At 36.2% G+C, this 20,514-nt stretch overlaps 1 protein-coding gene and 3 long non-coding RNA genes across 7 annotated transcripts in view; all 4 read left to right on the plus strand.

Moving 5' to 3' along the window:
* Positions 1-3,096: 3,096 nt before the first annotated feature.
* Positions 3,097-3,550, plus strand: LOC105354269 (uncharacterized). Its single transcript, XR_908929.3, has 2 exons — positions 3,097-3,211; positions 3,342-3,550. It is a non-coding gene; the product is annotated as an uncharacterized LOC105354269 (long non-coding RNA).
* Positions 3,551-7,397: 3,847 nt separating this feature from the next.
* On the plus strand, positions 7,398-8,559 carry LOC105354270 (uncharacterized). The gene is made up of 3 exons (XR_908930.4): positions 7,398-7,547; positions 7,648-7,765; positions 8,264-8,559. It is a non-coding gene; the product is annotated as an uncharacterized LOC105354270 (long non-coding RNA).
* Positions 8,560-9,625: 1,066 nt separating this feature from the next.
* Positions 9,626-20,514, plus strand: part of vps9d1 (VPS9 domain containing 1) — a 32,101-nt gene continuing 21,212 nt past the window's right edge. For 2 of the 4 annotated variants that reach the window (XM_011476456.4, XM_078949010.1), the window contains exons 1-9: positions 9,626-9,783; positions 10,628-10,700; positions 11,535-11,720; positions 11,839-11,995; positions 13,026-13,137; positions 17,063-17,125; positions 17,438-17,490; positions 19,045-19,132; positions 19,504-19,586. In XM_011476456.4, the coding sequence (XP_011474758.1) occupies positions 9,688-9,783; positions 10,628-10,700; positions 11,535-11,720; positions 11,839-11,995; positions 13,026-13,137; positions 17,063-17,125; positions 17,438-17,490; positions 19,045-19,132; positions 19,504-19,586 (911 nt within the window). In that variant the 5' untranslated portion in view covers positions 9,626-9,687. The remainder of the gene's footprint in view (positions 9,784-10,627; positions 10,701-11,534; positions 11,721-11,838; positions 11,996-13,025; positions 13,138-17,062; positions 17,126-17,437; positions 17,491-19,044; positions 19,133-19,503; positions 19,587-20,514) is intronic. The other 2 variants (XM_011476457.4, XM_078949012.1) reach the window with 1 other exon arrangement.
* On the plus strand, positions 15,607-16,752 carry LOC111947548 (uncharacterized). Its single transcript, XR_013656478.1, has 3 exons — positions 15,607-15,748; positions 15,879-15,988; positions 16,614-16,752. It is a non-coding gene; the product is annotated as an uncharacterized LOC111947548 (long non-coding RNA).

Consider the following 20,514-nt stretch of genomic DNA (forward strand, 5'->3'; position numbering starts at 1 on the left):
TGTACCCCACAAGACTGAGGTACAAATACTTTCTAGAAAGATTATCAGAGAAAAATGCTCAAAAGGTTGTTTGTTGCATATTTTATGCAAGACATTGGAATATAAACAGTCCAAGTCCTGTTTATTGATATTCTTTTAAGAAAATTAATATATGAAAGTCTATTGTGATCAATATAAAAAACAAAAAAAAAGAAATTAGTGTTTTTAGCACAAAAACATGAAAAAGTATTAGAGCAAAAAGATACAGCAAGAAAAACATATTAAAATTACTCAAAAACGCATAAAAATTGAAATGAATAACACATTTGGCTTTAAATCACAAGAAAGATTAGCACAAAAAATGTAAAAATAAATAAACACATAAAACACACAAAAACATTTTTTTTAAAGAAAACTGCAAAGAAAACCGACAAAATAAAAATAATAAACACACACTTTTTTTTTTAAACAATACACTTCCATACTATTCTATACTCAACTTTTAACTATAAAGTGTTGCCTGTGATTATTGCAAGTATTTTTACACATGCAAAAATTGAATTTAAAAATATTCATCTATTCCCTTTTGGGGTCACGGGGCTGCCGCACCCTAACTTGTGGGCGACGGCAGGGGACATCCTGGACAGGTCGCCAGTCTGTCCCAGGGCCACAATCTCACATCCATGCACACTCACATTCACACCTAGGGACAATTTAGAGTGACCAATTAACCTATAAGGCATGTTTTTGGACTGTGGGAGGAAGCCAGAGTCCGCGGAGAAAACCCATGCATGTACGGGTTCGGGGAGAACATGCAAACTCCAAACAGAAAAGTCCCCCATTGCTGTTCTGTTTCAGTTCCCCCAGCTGGGACCTTCTTGCTGTGAGGCAAGAGTGCTAACCACTGCCCCACCGTGTAGCATAGTAATTGAAAGAATTTAAAAATATAAGTAACATTTTTGTAATAAATTGGTGTGGTCATCATTAGAAATAAATAGTGTATACATACAAGCATTTATTCTGGGTATAGATATGAAACTGTAATGTTAGTAAGTATTTGTTTAATTTATTTTACATTTAATGTTAGTTAATTTTCATCACAATATTTCTACATCTTTTTTTCCCTAAGCTAAAGCCGCCCAACTCCAAGAGGACCAGGTCCCCCCTGCCAAAATCAGTCAGAATCAAGGCTGCATTAAAATAACACACCAGCAGGGGGCAATGTTGTTCTTTGTGACGGGAATGTCTGTTGCTCTGCACAGGCTAGAAAGAGCAAAGAAGAGCTTTTGCCCGAAAATTCATGCTTGGTTTGAATTTAACCCCTTAATGCCTGAATTTATTTCCAATTAAAAAATATTTTTCAGTGTTTTCTCCATTCAAGGTGATGCTAATTTAAGGGGAGTCTTGGATTAAATGGTGCAAATTACTGACATATGGCTGGGAGTGGTTAATGAAGTTCAAGAATCAAAACTGTGTAACGGTGTTGCTTTAAAGTTAAACTTCAAGTTTAAACATTAAATGAAAACTCTGCCATTTCATTTGCCCTCATAAAAATGCTTTTATTCAACCAATAACGAGTAAAAAGAGGCCAGAACTGAAAGACATCTCTTTTCTAAAACAACATGCAACAAGCAACTGTTCACACTTGGCTGTAAACTCAAAGATCCAGCGTCAGATAAAGAAGATCATTTCCCAGTTTGGCTGCAGAAGTGCTGCATAGAATCGATGTGGGACTTCTGCTTATGCATGGTGCACGCACTGAAACAGTCAAACTTCCGTGTAACCGTGTGACAGTTGCTTGAGCGTGCACAAGACAATAAGTTGTTGCTTTTGTTTTGTTTGTTTGTAAAGAAAAAAACAACAAACGGTGATAAGATATTTAAATTATTTTCATCCTGTGAGGGTTGAGGGCTTAAAATGAACCTTTTGGACATTTTTACTAAACTTTATTAAATAAGCTTCGTTTCTCTCCTGAAAGTTTTATTCTTTTATTTGTTAAACTTGTTGTGAAGGAAATTGTTTTATTATTATCGTTGTTTAAATGTATTTGGTTAAATGTATGTTTAAATGTTAACTCAGACTGACCTTTTCCAAAAACAGTTGTGTGTTTGTTCATCTGCTTCTCATCCCAGCTAGGATGAGAGGGTTTTACGGCACACTGTCCTGAGCTGATGAGGAATACTGTTTGAACTTAGAATCCACCAAATGGGTCATGATACGACACCCCCTAATGAACTTTTTTTATTTGTTTGGAAATTGGAACCTCCTACTTGAAGTCTTAATAAAAGCAGCATGGGGAGAAACAGAACCTTTGAGAAGAGAAGCGTGGTGAATGTTTTCTGTTACACTTGCTTTTCTCCTTTGTGCACGAAAAACTTGATTCTTGTTGTGGTTTGTTGTTTCTAATTGTGTTTTTCTTTAATGTCTAGATGCATTTATCTGGCAATTGTATATATAGTTTAAAGCATTCTCTCACCTGCTTCCAAAAAAGAAGAAAGTAAATTGTTTGACTTAGGTATAATAAAAATGAAATTACAAAATCAACATTTTGCTGTTTTTAGACTTTTCTCTCAAAAACCTTTTACCCCAATATGATTCCAGGAAAGGAGTGTTTATCCTCTTTTGATCATTAACTAAATCACAAACAGATGGGTGTTTGTTAGTTTAAAGACTCACTGAAAACATTTAGTGCTGCATTTATTCTTGGTGGAAAGACGAGGATCAAAATCGTCCCCTCTAAATCCCAGCATGTGAACAGGACACAGGACTGCAACAGAACATCTTCCTCGACTGCCATGAAGACCAAGATGAAGATGATGTGCTTCCCTCTCTGCCTGCTGCTGCTCACCGCCTGTTGCTTTGATGCGTGGCGTAAGCCGCCTTTTCATTAGTTTACCTGCACGTTCATCTCAGTTTCTTTTCATTTCCATAAAACACAAGATCCATAAACATTTTGTACCTTAAAGCATTCTGTTTACAATAACCTAGCCACTGGCAAGTTTGAGTCTCACTTTTAAGTTTGGGTACCTGGAATTAGGCAACGTGGTACATTTCTTGTATTTTTGAAGCATCTTAAGAGTTTGAAATTCACCCGGTCATTCTCACAAGCAATGCAGCATGACTTTGAGGAATCTACGCTCTGCTGTTTCAAATTCAGCAAGATCCCCATTCCGTTTGTACTAGTGGTCAACGTCAAGAAGACTAGTGCATCCTGTCCCATTCAAGGGTTTATGTAAGTCTGTGCTTCACTAGTGTTTTCTGATTCATTCCAATGGTACTTCTGATGAATTGTTTTAGAAACTGCAGGTCATTAATTCATGTGTTAATATGAGATAAACCAACTCTTTGTGGCTTTTTTTCAGAGTTGAGACTAGAAAAAGCAAAAATCTGTGTTAGCAAGACTTCCATTTGGGGTCATAATTTCTTCAATCGCGTCTATAACTTGGAAAATATTGGGGATGAAGATTTGCAGCACTGAAGATCTACAAGAAGACTGTCTCTTCAGGAGTTTACAGTTATTTTCTTTAGTCACTTCATGTCATTTACATTAAATGAACAACATGTTTAAGAATTTCTTTGTGCTTATCTGTTGGAACAAAATTTGAATGTAAAAACAATAAAGATTGGCACATTTTGAAGGGGTTAACTCCAAGAAGTACCAGACTGTTTCTGTTTGCTTGTTGCGAACAAATCTTCTAGTATCAACAAAACGGGACTGTGTGGAGGCTTGAGGTTTGACACCATCTCCTCTCGGAGATTCTAGTGATTAAAAAATAGTTTTCTGTGTGATTGCACTTTAACTTTGCACCTGCATCATTTATCTGCCAGTTCTCCAGCCTCCTGTTTGTTGCAGCAACATGCATAAACTGTCTTAAAACACATACGAGTTGAATCATCTGTAATATGTGGCCTTGTAATGAACTGGGACCCCATCAAGAATAAAGTTCCTCATGATGGTTGAGACAGACTCCATGAATGACGAGGAAATAACATTCAACCTTTTTTATATAATATTTACCAGCAATAGCAGATATTGTTTACTCCTTTTCAAATAATCTGGAGGTTTTTCATGCAGCTGTGAGCTCTTCCTGAGAGGAAGAACATGTCAACCTCCTTTGCCTCCCTTTTTCTTTTTCTCACCACCAGCTCCACGTGAATTTCGGGTTCTGCTGATAAGATCTGAGAAGCTAAAACGCTGCTGCAGAAGCATCTCTGACCTTTCTCCATGTTACAACTTATAGCAAAAACCACACAAAGACAAAATCCTTTTTATATAACTTTGAAAAAGTCCAAGACAAAGTGATAAAATTCAATTTATTTGCAAAGCACCAATTCACAATCAAGCAAGGTGCCTCAAACCTACAGTAATTAATTGAAGTCAGAGCTCTGTCTCCCCCTCTGGTCACCAGTGGGAGTGGTCCCAAGAGTTCTTGATATACTACATGTCCCAGAAACCCCAGTGCACACTTCCTGGATGCCACATGTCTGACAGTAATGTACAATCACTCAGTGTCTACGTAACCCCTGCACAAAGCCTCACTCAGTGTACAGTATTGTTTGTGCCACTCTGCCTGCATTAGTGAGCGTTATACCCAGACCCGATCTTCTGTTTCCTGACTCTGTTTGCCTGCCGCCTGCACTGACTCTCGTCTGGATCCTGACTAACCCTGTATCTTCTCTGATGCTCTCATGCTCTTTATTGACTCCCTGATTTAGCTTTGTGGACTTTTAACTGAACTAATAAATCTGCTGCATTTGGACGCAGCTTGTTCTTGTGACAAATACACTGCTTCTGGGGCTCTATCAACGTTTGTTGCTTTATTAATAAATATTAATTGGCTTTATAAAGCCTTGTTTGGCGGCTACTGTCTTAAAAACACATAAATAAAATAGGGGTTGCACAACCTGAGAGTCACAATTACAGTAATAGATAATACCAGTAAACTAGTCGACTGTGTGGGCACGCTTCAGTCTAGAAAGGCAATCTGATGACCTCATCATTAGAGAGTTCCAAATGAATGACTCCGCCCCCTTTTGTACATTTGATTACACAAAGATGGGCGGGTACCAGATCTGTTCAAGAACCTAGAGGGTTCTTCCTGACACTCAGTGGAGCAGAGAGATTTTCAGGTAGAGGGAACTTTGAACCACAGCCGCCCACGATCCAAGTGGAAATGAGTCCACCCCCAGATATAGAATCAAAGCCCCCACCTCAGAGCACTAAGTCATCATTAGGAGCTGTAACCAGATGAAAGTCCCACAGCTTTTAAACTTTCCCTTCTGGTTGGCACTGAATATTAAAATATAATCTGACGTTTCAATTTCCCCATTGGGTGGCAAAGTCAAAGCTCAGAAAGGAAACCTTCGATGCTGCTGGTATTGGCTAAAAACCTCAAATTTAACTTAGAAAACATGCAGATTCATATTGAATTCATTTTTGTAAATAGTAAATTTAAGTTCGGAATTATTTTCACGTGTTTAACGATGTTTTGTGAATTGCTTTTCCTTTTACATTTTTCCGATGATCAGATTAACTAACTGACTCACTAACCTGGAATAAACCAAGCCGACCAGAGCTGGAGAGGGCAAAGAACTTTACATCTGAACATTTTAACACCTCTTGGGTTGTGGGTTACCATCATAAGCACGATGGAACACACGTACGATTCTCCACCACACACGTTTAATTTAGTCTGAAAAACTGGTCGACTGTGAAGGAGGAAGAGGTTTACTATGTGAAGTTTTAACTTTGAAACAAAGCTGCTGCATTATTTTGAACGTTTCAAATTCAAATTCAAATTAATTTTATTTCTATAGCATCTTTCATGTTAAGAAAACAGCTCAAGGTGCTGTACATAAAAACAAACAAGGATGCAAAAACACAAATGCAAAAAATAACTTACAAAAACCGTCATAATAAAATATACAAAGACAAGCACAAGAAAAAGAGAAATGACTTAAGAAAAAAAAAACCTTAAGAAGATAGAACCAAGAAGTTGCCGTCTGCCCTGTCCTCCTGTTGGCCTGGGTGTCAGCATAGACACAAACACCCCAGCCAAGGGTGAGAAAAACCCTCATAAACCGACCATAAAGTGATAAATAGAAAAGTTAAAACATAAAAAATTAAGATAGGTTAATGCATAAAAAGCCTAAAACACCTGAAATATAAAAAGAATAAGTTAAGATGTTAAAACAAAGAATAGATAAATAATTAAATAAATGGCTACATAATAATAATTAAAAAACACACATTAAACAAATAAAAATGTAGGAAAATATCATAAAATAAAACAGTAAGAATGTTAGATTCCCCATAGGAGATCTTATTAAAAGCTGAATTAAATAGATGGGTCTTTAATTTCTTTGTAAAAACCTCGACATTGGATTTAGGCCCTCACATCCTCAGGCAGGCTGTTCCACAGACGAGGCCCATAGTATCTAAAGAAGAACGACTTAAACACTTTCTGTTTATTCTTTATTTTGTTGGCAAGACACACCTGCACTCCACCTAAGATGCATTGGCTCCTCCCTACGACCCTCCAGGGGCCCGGACTACCCCAATACTTACAGCTCCTTTACAGGTCAACCCACCTGTACAGGTGAAGTGACAAAGGCTTTAATATTGCAGTTTAAGCCCCACAACTATTCGCTTCCAGAAGTTTCCAGCAAGATTTGAATGAAAATCTGTTTTTTATGTGTAATTAACAGAAACTTATGTATTTATTTAACCAAAGTTTATATCTCAAAAGCATGTTAAGCATGTTAAATTCATTTAAACGTTCAATGAAATATAAACAAAATGAAAGTTTTATGGAAATGTAAAGTGGCATTAGTCTATTTTTTATTTGGTTCTTATTTTTTCCTGAAAGAAACAAATCAAACATAATGTTTGTATGTGATGACACACTTCAAAATACTTCTTATGAATGTTGTTTATTTTGACATTTTATTTGTTCTTTTGTATTATTATGAATCAAGGGGTTCTGTGTCTCAATGAGTTAGCTGGTTGACCACTTTAGTAATAGTCATCACACAACAAACAACAGATTTTTTTATAGAAAATAATGTTGTTTAAATAAAGAAAAATAAAGAAAATGAAAGCAGCAAACATTAAAAAGTACATGTTTCATTAAGAAACACTAAAGTCATTTTATTTTTTACTCATTTAATAAGTGTTTAGAGTTCTCACCATGACTTCTATTAATAATGGCTCACTGAGAAGATGGTGTGGGGTGACAAAAATCACTTCCTTCCCTTAACTGTGACCGCTGATGGAAATTGATGCAGCCTTTCTTTAAATGACAGAGATATGAAGGTGTTGGGGCTTTCTGCCCACAACGTTCTATGAAAGTTGAATTTTACTAGGAAATTGTGATGTCATGATCATGTTGGTTCTGCCATAGACCTGTTATAAAAAAGGGGCAGTAGAAGTGAGACTCCAGAAGATCCAAGAACCGAGTGAGAAGAACATCGTCCTCATCTCCTCCTGGTCAGAAAGAACGCCATGAAGACTCTCTGCTTCTCTCTGGGGCTGCTGCTGTTGGTTGTCTGCTGCAGTGATGCCATGCGTAAGTTCTCATTTTGTTCCTCATCCAAATCTTTTTCAAAGACTATCCGAGTCTTTTTTTCTATAATAATACTAACTTTTATTATTTTGGTCTCTTCAAGCCGTTGGAGTTTCAGATCATGGACCTTGCTGCTTTGAATTCAGGGAAAAGCAATTACCACCAAAGAGAGTGACTGGAATCATCAGAACTCATCCTCGTTGTCAACATAAGGCGTTTATGTAAGTCTGTAGTTGATGCACAAAAACATTGATATTTCTAATAAAATGTTTATTCTTTGTGAAATCAAATGTGGATTATTTTTAATTTTTTGGGGGGGTTTGAAAGAATTGTCTTATATAGCAAAATACAGCAAGGCACAGGTTTGTTTCTGTGGATTTTTTTTTAAAATCCTAAAGAGGGGACGAAAAAACAGTACCACCGCGGCATTACTGGAAAGGATAATCATTGGTTCATGTGGATTAAGTATCTATTTTTAATATTCACAAGTTTTCCAATGTTTTTTTCCCTAAATATTAATAAATAAAATAAGTTACACGGTTTTCTGGAGTTAGAAGAATTTCCTGCATTGGATCCTGAAACGGCACGGCAAAATTTAAATTGACAGGAAGTTTTTTTATATTGTAATTTTTAAATTCTCAACCCAATTCACATTTATGACAGAATGACCATGTTTATGTCTCTAAAAGTGACCAAACACTTTTACTTTTCTTTTGCAGAGTTTCTACTGTTAGAAAGGAGTTCTGCTTTAGGGACAACTTCCAGTGGGCTGTGGATACCTTCAACAAGTTCAACCCTGAAGGAAGCGGTTAAAATAATATTCCATTCTCTAACACAAACATAAAATTACTCTCTTTTTTTAAAGAATAACTGTGTTCTTGCTTTGTTTTAAAGTTGTCATTTTACTTTGGCAAATATCTGTCTGTGGTTCATACTTTGTATGTTTTTTTTACTTCTATCATGTCTTCTGCTTTGTTAAGGCACAGAGATTTAATAAAGTTTTTATTCCCAAGAATTTCAAAGACATTGATTCTGTCCTTGGAGCTCCATGTTAAAAAGAGTTTTCTTTCTACACAGTAACTTTAAAATAAAGTTCTGATTATAGGTGAATGTTGGGTTAAATCCCTCAAACTTGCGTCTTTTTTTGAAAATCCAATTAATTCTTATGTCCATCAAGCTCGAAAAAGTAATTTGCAGTAACATCTGCATGTCTCATCTGCAAAATAGTAAATGGCGTTATTATATAGCGGAGGTTGGAGGTCGACTGCTCTACATCATCACCGTAACCCAGTGCAACCAAAAATAAAAAATAAAAGATGGAGGTTCAGATGATACACTATCAGAGAGAAATGCCCAAAAAGTTTTTTGTTGCATATAATGAATATTATCTCATGCAAGATATTGGAATATAAACAGTCAAAGTCCTGTTTATTGTTAAATTTTTCCAAATAAATTCAGTTTAAAAAACAAAAGAAAAAAAAATTTTTAGCACAAAAAACATGTAAAAGTATTTGCACAAAAATAAATTTGCAAAAAAAACATGAAAAAATTTAACAAACACATAAAAATCAGAATGAATGACACATTTGGCCTTGGTAGATGCAAAAACGATTAGCACAAAAACCACAAAAATATAGTAACAAGGAAAATAGACAACATTAGAACGACAAACACCCTAAAGATTATTTTTTGAATACGATACACTTCAATATTCTTCCATACCCAACTTTAAACTATACATTGCTGTCTTTGATCATTGTAAGTATTTTTGCACATGCCAAATTTGAATTCAATTATTATAAGCATTATTATAAGTAATTCATACCGTTACAATCATTAGGAATAAATATTGTATACATACAAACATTTTTTCTGGGTATAGATATGAAACTGTAATATTAATATTTGTTTAATTTATTTTATATAATATTTAATGCTAGTTTATTTTTATCAAATTATTTCTTGATCGTTTTTTCCTGAGCTGATTAAGCCAAACTCCAGGAGGAACAGGTCCCCCTGCCAAAATCAGAATCAGAATCAAGGCGGTATTAAAAGGACAGGCCAGCAGGGGACAGCATTGTCCTTTGTGACGGGAGTGGCTGCTGCTCTGTACAGGATAGAAAGGGAGAAGAAGAGCGCGACCATGTCTACAGCTGACAGCGGAACAGTGAAACCCCTTCAGAACGCCATGAAAATGGCTAAAGTTGCCATTCAGCTGGAAGGAGAAAACAAACACAAGGTAGAAAGTTACACGTGACGTCTCAAATGATAAGATCAACGTTCGCACACGACAGGAGACTTCAGAGATGTCAACAGACGGAGTGGGCGGATCTGTTTTGTTTACCTTGCTGAAATTAACGATCATATTTTGTTTTACTTGCTGACGTTACAGCTGAACATGATGAGCTTTTTTGTAATTAGACTGGTATGAATGACAAAATTGTCCCGATTGTTGTGTTTTATAGTTTTAAAATAGTTTTGTATGTTCCGAGTGGGGACATAATATTCTTCAAGAATTCCATTAAGATCATTTATTTTCCTTGTTTTTCCCCCCATCCAGCTTATAAATCATTTTTTCTGTCCGTTTCTCTCAGCTGCAGAGCTGTCATATTGTTTGCATAAAGGCTGTGATGACTTAGTTGACAATTACACATGGTATTAAATTCAATTCTGCTTGACTGAGTGCTTCCATTGTGTTTCAATCATAATGTTCAGACAAAAGAGTAATCTAAATGAACATTTATTTTAAAAAAATATTTTCCCGTTAATCATGAATTTTAAAATATGAAATTACATGATACATTCTGGTGACCTAATTTAATGGCAGAGCTCTTAGACTTTTTACATTTCATTATGGTTTCTTTTTACCGTCTTAGTTTTAATTGCTAAGCTGTCATCAGTTCTTGTCTCCTGTTCCTTGAAAGATTCTAGGCATATCAGCAGAGATGTCCAATTTTGCCAATTAAATAACATTTTTGAGATTGCTTGCCCAGAGAAGGGTTGAAATTGCACAATCAGGACTTTTGTTTTTGCAATCTTTTCTCTAAAATAATTGATCTGTCCTTTTTGATGTGTCTTTGCAGGATGCTTACTGTGAATACTTGCAAACCATTAGCTACATATCACACTCACTTTTGGAGGACGCTGCTTCTTCAAGTAAGACTTTAAATGTTGTGTGCATAATCCGTGGTGATTCAGCAGTGCACTGAGACAGCGTTTGACTCCTCGCTTTTACTTAATGTTTTGTTGCTTTTTCCTATTTTACCCTTTTTCCATGTATTTAGTGTGAAGTTATGCATAAATCGTACAACAAGAATAGTGAAACAGACTGACGAAACTTTTTTTTAATTACAATTTTAACACCATAAAGTGGAGTTAAAAGTAAATTTTCAAAAGGAGTTCAAAGGCACACTTTGATTTTTAGAAAGATTAAACAAAACCAGCAGAAAAATGGAAGGAAAATATAAAGACATAATTGTTTATGAGCTTTGGGGAAAGTTTTATGATTTTCCAGTTTTGTTTTCTGAGTTTGGACCTCAGATTATGTTCATGACCTCATCAATGATGGAAAAAGAAACACAGTGTGTGTGTTTGTGTGTGCGGGTGTGTGCGTGCGTGCGTGTGTATTTGTGGGGGTGTGTGTCTAACTCAGACTGCTCATTGAAGTCCACTTTGTCAGACTCTCGATAAAAGAAGGAGAAGATGTGAGCTTTGAGCATGCAGCAGCCAGTAGATCTATGGATGACACCAGACATCACATGGAAAATCAGGACAACAGTCCCCCCCCCCATTCAACTTGGTTAATCATTCTAAGCAGACTTGAACTAATCAACTTGAGCACAAAAGTTATTCGTTATTCTTGATATTTAATCTGATCTTGAAAAATCTTTTATTGGAAAAACTTTGTATCAAAAACCTGCATTGATTTGGCTTGTTGTGTGCTTCTATGTTGATGACCAAACCCTCTTTGACTTCTTTGTTCGTCCTCAGAAGAAAAAGAGATGGTCGCTGTTGAAATCGAGCGGATGTTGAGGCTCGCTGAGCAATGTCTGGATCGTGCCAAGTCTTTTATAGAGAAGAGCTCAGAGCCTCTTGACCCAACGACCTCCACTTCTGCTTCTCCTGACCCGTCAGTGCAGCACCAAACCACTGTCTGTGCTCCTGCTGCGGGTTCTGGTGGGTAGATTTTCTTCTGAAGAGACTCATGTCTCCTAAAAACACCGCAGCTCATCTCTGCCAGTTTCCAATGTGCTCCATGCATAGAAATTAAAATATTTTTGCCCAACTCCTGCAGCTGATGGTTTTGTTGATGCTCGAAATAAAGGCACAAGTCCAACGAAGCCTGGCCACCGAAGGGTTTTGTCAGATGGCGCCAGGGAGCTCTCCCCTTTTCTACCTCCTGAAGTCTTCCAACGATTGCAAACAGTGGCATCACCGGACGCATGTAGAAAGTAAGGAAAGGTTCTGGTGAAGAATATTGAAAAACCTTTACCCAAAGATGAGAATCTAACAAAAAGGCAAACAGATAAGGTATTTCAATGAATCCAGAAGTTTATTTTATTATATTATTTAACTAGTTAAAACCCATTTAGAGAGCTCATGATTTTTTTTTCAAGGGTGACCAGGCCAAGAGGTCAGCAGCACACATCATAAAACTTGTTTACATTATTGTAATTGAGCGATAGGATTGGAATTTAACAATTAGAATTTAAAGTTGAGGAACCATAAAACTCTTCTGTAATGTTATATTTCCATCTTTGACAACTTGAAAGGAATTAATTATCGTGTTATTTATTCAATTTAACAGGATTTAGCTTACAGAAAGTAGACACAGCCCTATAAAAAAACAAATAAAAAGCATTTTTTTTATCATTAAACACATGTAATCAAGAGACTAGAAAAATAATCTGGACTAGTTTCTTTCAGAATTAAAGTTGAACTATTTTATTTGCACACATTTAAGTTGACAGACATCCGTTGCGAAATGTCAGTCCAAGTGCAAACCAAGTCCGACCTTTTTGATGCACCATTCAAACACTTTGAATTCAAAGGAGCTGGGTTTAAGCAAATTAAAACACGCCTGAAATGTATCTCAGATAATAAAAGTAATCTTCTGAGCCAAGTCTGCTGACTGGGGACGAAATGAATCGATTACTTGGCACTGGAATCCACTAGTATGTTCAAAGACAACAAAACAGAGAAGAGCCCCTCTAAACAATCAATCCTTTAATCAAACATTTGATGGCAGCAAAGTTTGCTGGTGGTCAGATCATTGTTAAGACAGTGGGATGCTTTTACTTTGAAAGTCCTTCAAGCAAATATTTACTGAAGTGTCTTTTTCAATGTGAGGGGAGGATCTTTCAGATTTTTAAAAAATAAATTAACATGATACATTAAGGATTAATTCTAGAAGAGACCAGAACGTTTTTTTTGTTTTTTTTTAATATTGTAAAGTTATGTTTGCATTGAATGTGTCTGCAGAGAACTGACGCCAATCGAAGAAGCTTCACGCCTGAACCAAAAGCTGAAAGCCAATTATGAAGCGCGTTTGGCGAGACTCCGACCTGGGCAGGCGTACCAGAAGACGTCCTTGGTGAGTTTTTGAGTGTGTTAATGTCCGCACGCACGAGTGAGGAAGACGGGAGGAGGCACAGACCTCGTGTCTCAGTTTTTAAGCCTCTTATCTCCTCATTTGTTGACTTAAAACAAAGACTGGCTGAAGATTGTCTCTTTGACAGCTGAGCTGTGGGAAAAAACTGCTGGGTTATTGATGTGATCAGTCGCTGAGCAAGCGCTTTGCTGTTTGAATACATGTAGAGGCATTATGTTGTGTTTTAGAGATGACCTCCTTCAATATCTTTAACAGCTAAGTACACAAATGAGCTGTTACTCATTTATCTTTCTGTCTAATTGCTTTTTTTGTAATCCGCATCTCATTGTTTAAGGTGATGGCTATAATGTATCACTCAATTATATTACATGACCCTGTACTAAAAAGAGCAGTGAAAAGCGGGTCTATTCAGACAGCACCCACCATGTCGTTTCACGTTGTTGCACAAGTGCGTGATAACAGGTTTTCCTCCAGACACAGTTACTCAAGCAGAGGAAATATTGACATTTATATTCTTCTTAAGTAAAAGATCCAAATAAATGTTTTTTCTTTTACTATGAGGCACTTAAAACAAGCACTAGATCACACACTAGAACATTTCCATAATGTTTATGTCAAATAATATACATATACTGTGTGTGAAGTGACAAGAAAAGTACACAAAATAAATCACACTTACAGCCCCTCACATCACCAACCTAACATTACTAAAAATGGCAGCAATATTGGAGCTATCCAGCCGTACGGTTTTGATCAAGATTCCAGCTCAGACGAGGAAACTAAGACGGTAAGGGATTTATTTGTTTATAGGTGGATGCATCAGAATGGAGCAGAGCAGGGAGCTTGAAGCCCCGCCCAGAACGGCTTTAAAATGACCATAAATGACTCATTTTTGAAATTCTGTAAAATGCATCAAGTTGAAGTAAAACATTGGTCTGCCTGATAGTTAGGTGGCGTTGTTTGTTTCTTGCTATTGCAGCTTCTGCGTCACAACTACAAACTTTTCCCAACAGCATTTTTTGTCGGTTCCTGAATAATTTAAAGGATTTTGCGTCACAATGAAAATGGAAATGAGATAGAAACTCGTGCGTTTACTTTGTCCGTTCTTTTTCTCCAAGTAGAAACTCTTTCTTTTGCTGATGCAGATACTGCTGATACTTTTTTGATGGACCTATAATCTTCATACGCCGTCAATACCACCTTCGACTCCGTCTCACTGAAGTAACAAGCTCTTGTTTTCGCCACGCGTTTTCATGGTGACTCCGGAAATCGGTGATCCATTGAAAATGCCTTGTTGTACTTGCTGTGTACGCGCCTTGACTCAGGGTTACCGAGAGGAGCGTAATTAAGCAAATTCATACCCAGAGTAAGCAAGTTTAGGCAGAGTTCAGGGTTAAAGTCAGGGTAGTTTAAATGGGCCTTCTGGAATACCCCCCTGACCATCTCCCTCGGCACACTAGTGTACCTCGGCACACCGGTTGAAAAACACTGCTTTAGAGAAGACAGGTCTATAGTTTTATTAACCCAATAGTCAATGTTTCAAATCAAAAACCCATAAATATCCTTATGACATGCAGATAAAAGTTTCATGCTGAAATTTGACAGAAACAAGATCTCAGTGACCCTGGGGAAAAATAAAATTGGCTTTGTTTTTGTAAATTAACCAGTTTGATTAATTTTGGTTAAACAATGTGTAAAGCTAATGCTAGTTTATAAAAATGTATTCTCAAATTTATTTAGACATTAAATCTTTAACCAAAGAGTTTGATTCACTCTTACTTTAGTTGTAAGTTTTTTAAAGAGTCCCTAATCAAAAAATCTGAAAACCTATTTGAAAAAAACAACAACAATAATGGAGCCATAAATACAAAACAATAACATTTTTCCCACAACAGTGTTTTCTTTTCATGTCAATTTAAGTAATTATTTATGATAAATGCCACATAAACTGCTCTAGGTTTTTCTTTACATGTCACAGCTGTTTAGTTTGTAGCTCTTTGTTGTCATCTTGTTCTTTTTTTTAAAATTGCTTCCTGTTTACTTTTTTTTTTGCAAAATAATTTTGAGCAAACCTGCAATACCTTATTTAGAAAAACCTATAAGTTAATGATAAAAGGCTTGTTTAAAAAAATTACTTTTGGGTGTTTTAGACAACTGGCTTAGATGCACAAGATTTCAGATGTTATTGTGTCTTTAGGCAAGCAATACTCTGCAATAATAACACAAGAAAACACAAAACACGTCTACACAAACAACACAAAAACGTCACACAAAAACAACACAAAAAACGTTAATTAATAAAATGTAACTGAAATGGACCAAAACAAACAAACAAACATAAAAACAGCTACTATAGCTACCTCTACTTTTATTTTGAAATGATGGGGTGTTTCCGGTCTGGTAAGGCGGTTTTCTATGCGGACGACCATGAACAGCTTAGTGTGAAGTGGAGCGGTCTTAAGACAGCCCGCGTTATCTTTCGTCGCATTCAGCGCCACAGAAAGCCAGAGGAGCCAAGGTTTGCTGTTCCTCCTCGACGGTCATCTCTCGATTCAAACATTCTTCTCAGGAGATTGAAAAAGAAAAAAAAATGGTGGGTAGTTAATTTCGTAAACGTTGTTGTATGTAATGTATCGCATTAAAAAGAAATAGTAGTTCTAACTTATATATTTTTTGATAATTATTAAAAATATTTATAACAATGTGTTTTATTGGTCGTTTAGATGCGGAAAATGTTTCGACATCAAGTCGAACTTCGTTCTTACTGGAGAAAACTGAAGACCTTCGTAAAGGTAAAGTGGTTTGGCTAACGCTGTTAGCTAATTAACGGCAGGTACGTTTTTCTGTCGCCGTAATTTACCGAACGCAGACGAATTTCAACGATCGCTGTAGGAGGTGGATGTGATCATGAAAGCAAACAAAAGTTAAAAATAAAAAAAAGGAAATTACACACACATCTGCAACAACAGGGTCTGTCGAAGTTGGTGGATGCTAGTTGAAATATATACATTTAGTCATTTTTCTTTTCTATGATGCATCTGTGAAAAAGCTTTGTTTATCATTGTTTCTCTCCATCTGTATTTTTTTTTCTTGGTTTGTCGACATTTGAAGTGCTTTAAGATTTTCCTCATTGTTTGAACTTTAAAATGAAATGTTCTTTTCCTTCACATTGAGGTTTAATGTGTTACCTAGTGTATAATTTGAAGGCATTTGTAAATTGACGCATTGATGCAGCCAGGATGTGCAGAAATATTGTCCATTTTACTGTGGGAAAAGTTGAATTTTTATTTTGTTACATTTTAAACTTGTCATTTTAATGTTTGTAGTAAACTAAGCTTTTAGTTAAAAAAACAAACAAAGTCTGTCTAAAAACAATAACCTATATATTTTACTACCTGAACACACCATAGTTGTTTTTATTTTTAATTATCTTTATTGCTTATTAACATAACTCCTAGGGCTGGACTGGGGGACTCTAACGATACCCACCTGACAAGCGTGGTCACTGAGAGGAGATGGGAACATTTTTAAAGATTTTTATTTTATATTATTTTTTTGGATGTGTGGAAACTGTTTTTGTATTTTTATTCTCACAATGGGATGTCCATTCAGCGATCTTTCTGGAGGTCCACTTATTAGTTTGTAGTCTTTTCTTGTTTTTATCTTTTATGCCACCTGTATTTAATAAAAGTTTAAATGGAAAAAGTGAGACTGTTTCTTGTCTTTTTTGCTAATTTAAGACGATAAAGTCAACTGCTGCTTCGTTTTGTTCATGCTCGTGTATAAAATTATGACCTTTTGTTGTATTGTTTGTGCTCATGATAAATTTTCAACCTCTTTTTTTGTTGTTTGTACTCATATTGAAAGTTATGACCTCTTTTTGTTTTGTTGGTTTTGTCCCACACAGACGCTCTCACTCCAGAGGCAGATGATGGAGAACCTCATCATAGCCAAAGCCAGACAGGATGCTGTATCCTTTTGCCAGCTTGTTTGGAGCTATTAAGTTTTCATCTTTTTTTTTGTTTGACAGCTCAAAATAAATACCTTGATGTCAATACTCTTTTACTTTAAAAAAAAAAAAGCCCTAAAATGAACACAACGGGAGTCACTGAGGACAAAACTGTTCAACTGTCGAAACTGTTCATTCATTTTTCCCCTGTTTTACTTGACGTGTATTCTGTAGTTCTAATTTTAAAACATTTTCCATTAAATGTCATTTTAGAACAGCAATGTTATTCTAATTTAAGTATTTAATGCTTTCCTTTAACATTACCGATGCTAGCTTCAACGAAAGATGGAAGAAAGACGGCTAAGGCTACAGGAAGAAGCCAACAGGTAGGCCTTGATTTCAGAATGATCACACAATTTGATCACTTTTTCACAATTCTTGTTCCTTTTAATTTGTTATAGGTTTGTCTAGAGTAACACTTTACATGAAGATGTATTTTTTCACTTCAGTGCTGCTGTTGGTTTTTTGCTTATTACATCCTTCAGTTAATCCTATGGTGAGGCGCCTCTGCTGATAATATCCCATTGATGCTTGGGAGGAGTGCAAACAAACTTTTCTACCAGCGTTAGTTTGCACTGATCATTAAATTGTTTTGAGTTATATACATTTATTTTCAATTATATATAAAATAATTCTTCAGTGTTTAAGATGATTCTAAATTAAGTGGAGTCATGGATTAAATGGTATGTTAAAGATTAGAGACAAACAGCTTGAAGGGGTTAAAACACACCTGAAGACCTTTTTTTATTTGAGGAATTTGTGTATATTTAATCTATAATACATTTTATTTCTTGTTTTATCCAGCTTTTATGTAGTTTTGTCACATGTTGCTTTTTGTTTTAGTTTTAAAGGGCGTGCACCATCCTATTTTTAAGCCTTTTATAGTAAACAAATATCCATGTATATGATAATATATCACCTTTGGCACAAAAAATATGTTTTATAATAAATATTGGGTATTTTCCTGAGATTTTTTCCAAGCCTGAAGTAGGACGACTCGATCTCTGAAACACCGCCTTTCTCTCCTTTGGGTGTCGTCTATTTCTTGACGTCAACCTAAAGCAGGCCTCTGCAGCGAGTCTGCGTCTCGCCCACGAAAACCAACAACATCCAAACTTTGTAAAGATGGATGTGCATATTGTGCAGATATTTCGCAGATCACTGCTAGCTCCATGGAGAAAGTGGGTGTGTGTTAGCCTGGGGGCAGGGCTGGCAATACAGACTCTTCCTGGAAGGGGCGGTTCTCACCGGTCTACCGACCATTTCTGTGGGTTGGGAGGGGCTGTTGCTGTTTCAGAGGAACACTTATAAATGTGTGAATGGGTCAAAATACCACTTTAGGAATGTCTTTTCGTGAGACGTGAACATTATATTACACTTTGGGCAGCAGTGGCTCAGGCGGTTAAGCAGGTCATCCAATGTACGCAGGATCTGCGGTTCAATCCGTAGTTTGATGCCCGCTCCCTGCTTGTGTCCTTGGGCAGGACACTTCACCCTCCCTGCCTCCAGTGTGGTTCCACTGGTGTGTGAATGAGCATGAAGGTCTTGGTGATGGTCAGGCACCGTAGGCATGAACTGGCAGCCACGCCTCGGTCGTCACCAAGTATGCGTGAATGAATAATGGACACATTGTAAGCGCTTTGAGCGTCTGGAAACGTGCAGATAAATCTAATCCATTATTTATTTAACTTAATTACTCAAAAAATGAATTTTGCATGGTGTAGACCCTTTAATTGTGATTTTTCTCAATTGCTTTTCCTTATTATAAATTGTGTGTTGTTGGGTAGATCCTTCATGTTTCCATTGCAAACCAGAAAGAATGTTCTGGATAGGAAGAAAAATTTAAAAGCAGCCTTTTTTGTGTGCATTTGTCGTAATAGAAGATTTGCAGCATCTGGTGCAATGACGGCAGAGGAGCAGGAGCAGCGTCTTCTCTACACCAACGTGTTGGAGTATGAACAAGACCATGTAAGTACCGACGAAATCAGATTTAAAATGAGATCAGTGAAGCTTACAGGCAGCAGAAAACCAGCCTAGAGCTTTGCAAGTAACTCTATTTACTTTATTTATTTAGCTCTGCTCAAAGTGCTTCACCAAACTAAAACAAAACAAAACTGTAGTAATTATGCAAGATAATGAGAAATAATTAAAATGTTTTCACCTTCTGGTCTTGTTTTTTATCCACAGGAGTTACATCTTTGCACTTAAAAATAAATGAATTTCTTTTAAAATCTTATCTTATTAAGCTCTGGTGTACATTTGGAGTTAATTAAACAAGTAATCAAAGCCACTCAAATGTACCCGATGTTCTTTTAACTTTAGTGCTTGTATTCTTTCAGGATTGGCCCAAACAGTGGAAAGCCAAACTGAAGCAGAATCCTGACGAGTCACTGGTGTCGGATTTGGTCTCTTATTTACTCAGGTAACCGACTGGAGCACATTTAAGATGACAGATTTTGTTGCACTGAAGATATTCCCAAAACCACTTGGCAGATTTGAAACCTCAATTCAACCCATCAGAAGCCCCCCCCACCTTATTTTGTTGTTGTTGCTTTTCTTCTTCTTTGGTGGTTTTATTTGTTGCTGCTACCTGATCCTGGTCCAGTGTCTTAGAGAAACAAGTCTTTATGTAATATTAGGTTTGTAAAACGACTCTTGTGTTTACTTGGAGTCCTTTAGGTCTGGTGCCTCATTTTGCAAAACACACCAAATTGATTTTAGCAACCAAATAATTTGTTCTTTGTGGTCAAAGGTCTCATAGTTTTTGTTTTTCTCTTTAGGAAAATTGAGTTAAAATAAAAAATTTTCAAATGTTATTTTTGCACCATATTGCCCCACTCTATCCTAGAAACAAAAACATCTCCTGAACTTTATCAACAAGTTCATTAAAATTAAGATCAACTCTTTAACTCTTTAAGATGTCGCTGGCGATACCGAATAACACGCTCTCTGAAATACCGTAGCTCCTCGACTGTTTACACCACATGTGTCAAACTCAAGGCCCGGGGGCCAAAAGTGGCCCTCCATGTCATTTTGTGGCCCGCAAGAGCATAAAGGTTTTTAATTTCTTAAAATGAAAAATAAAAATTGGTGTGAATTTATGAATATCTAGGGGGAATTTAACTTAAACTATCAGATTGGGCAACTATACATTAGGACTTAAACACTGTCCATGTAACCTAACCTGACAGAATCAAATTTAAAAGGATTTATGCTAGATTAACAAGCAAACATATGTTTTTTTATGCAACTGTAATTGTCACTTTAAATAGTTATAATAAATAAATAATCAGTTATTTAACATGAAGAAGTTACATTTATTTTTCATTACATTCAGTTACATGTAAAAG

Source organism: Oryzias latipes, chromosome 6 (genome assembly GCF_053564925.1).
Source record: "Oryzias latipes strain Hd-rR chromosome 6, Olatipes_Hd-rR_3.1".
Classification (NCBI taxonomy): Eukaryota; Metazoa; Chordata; class Actinopteri; order Beloniformes; family Adrianichthyidae; genus Oryzias; species Oryzias latipes.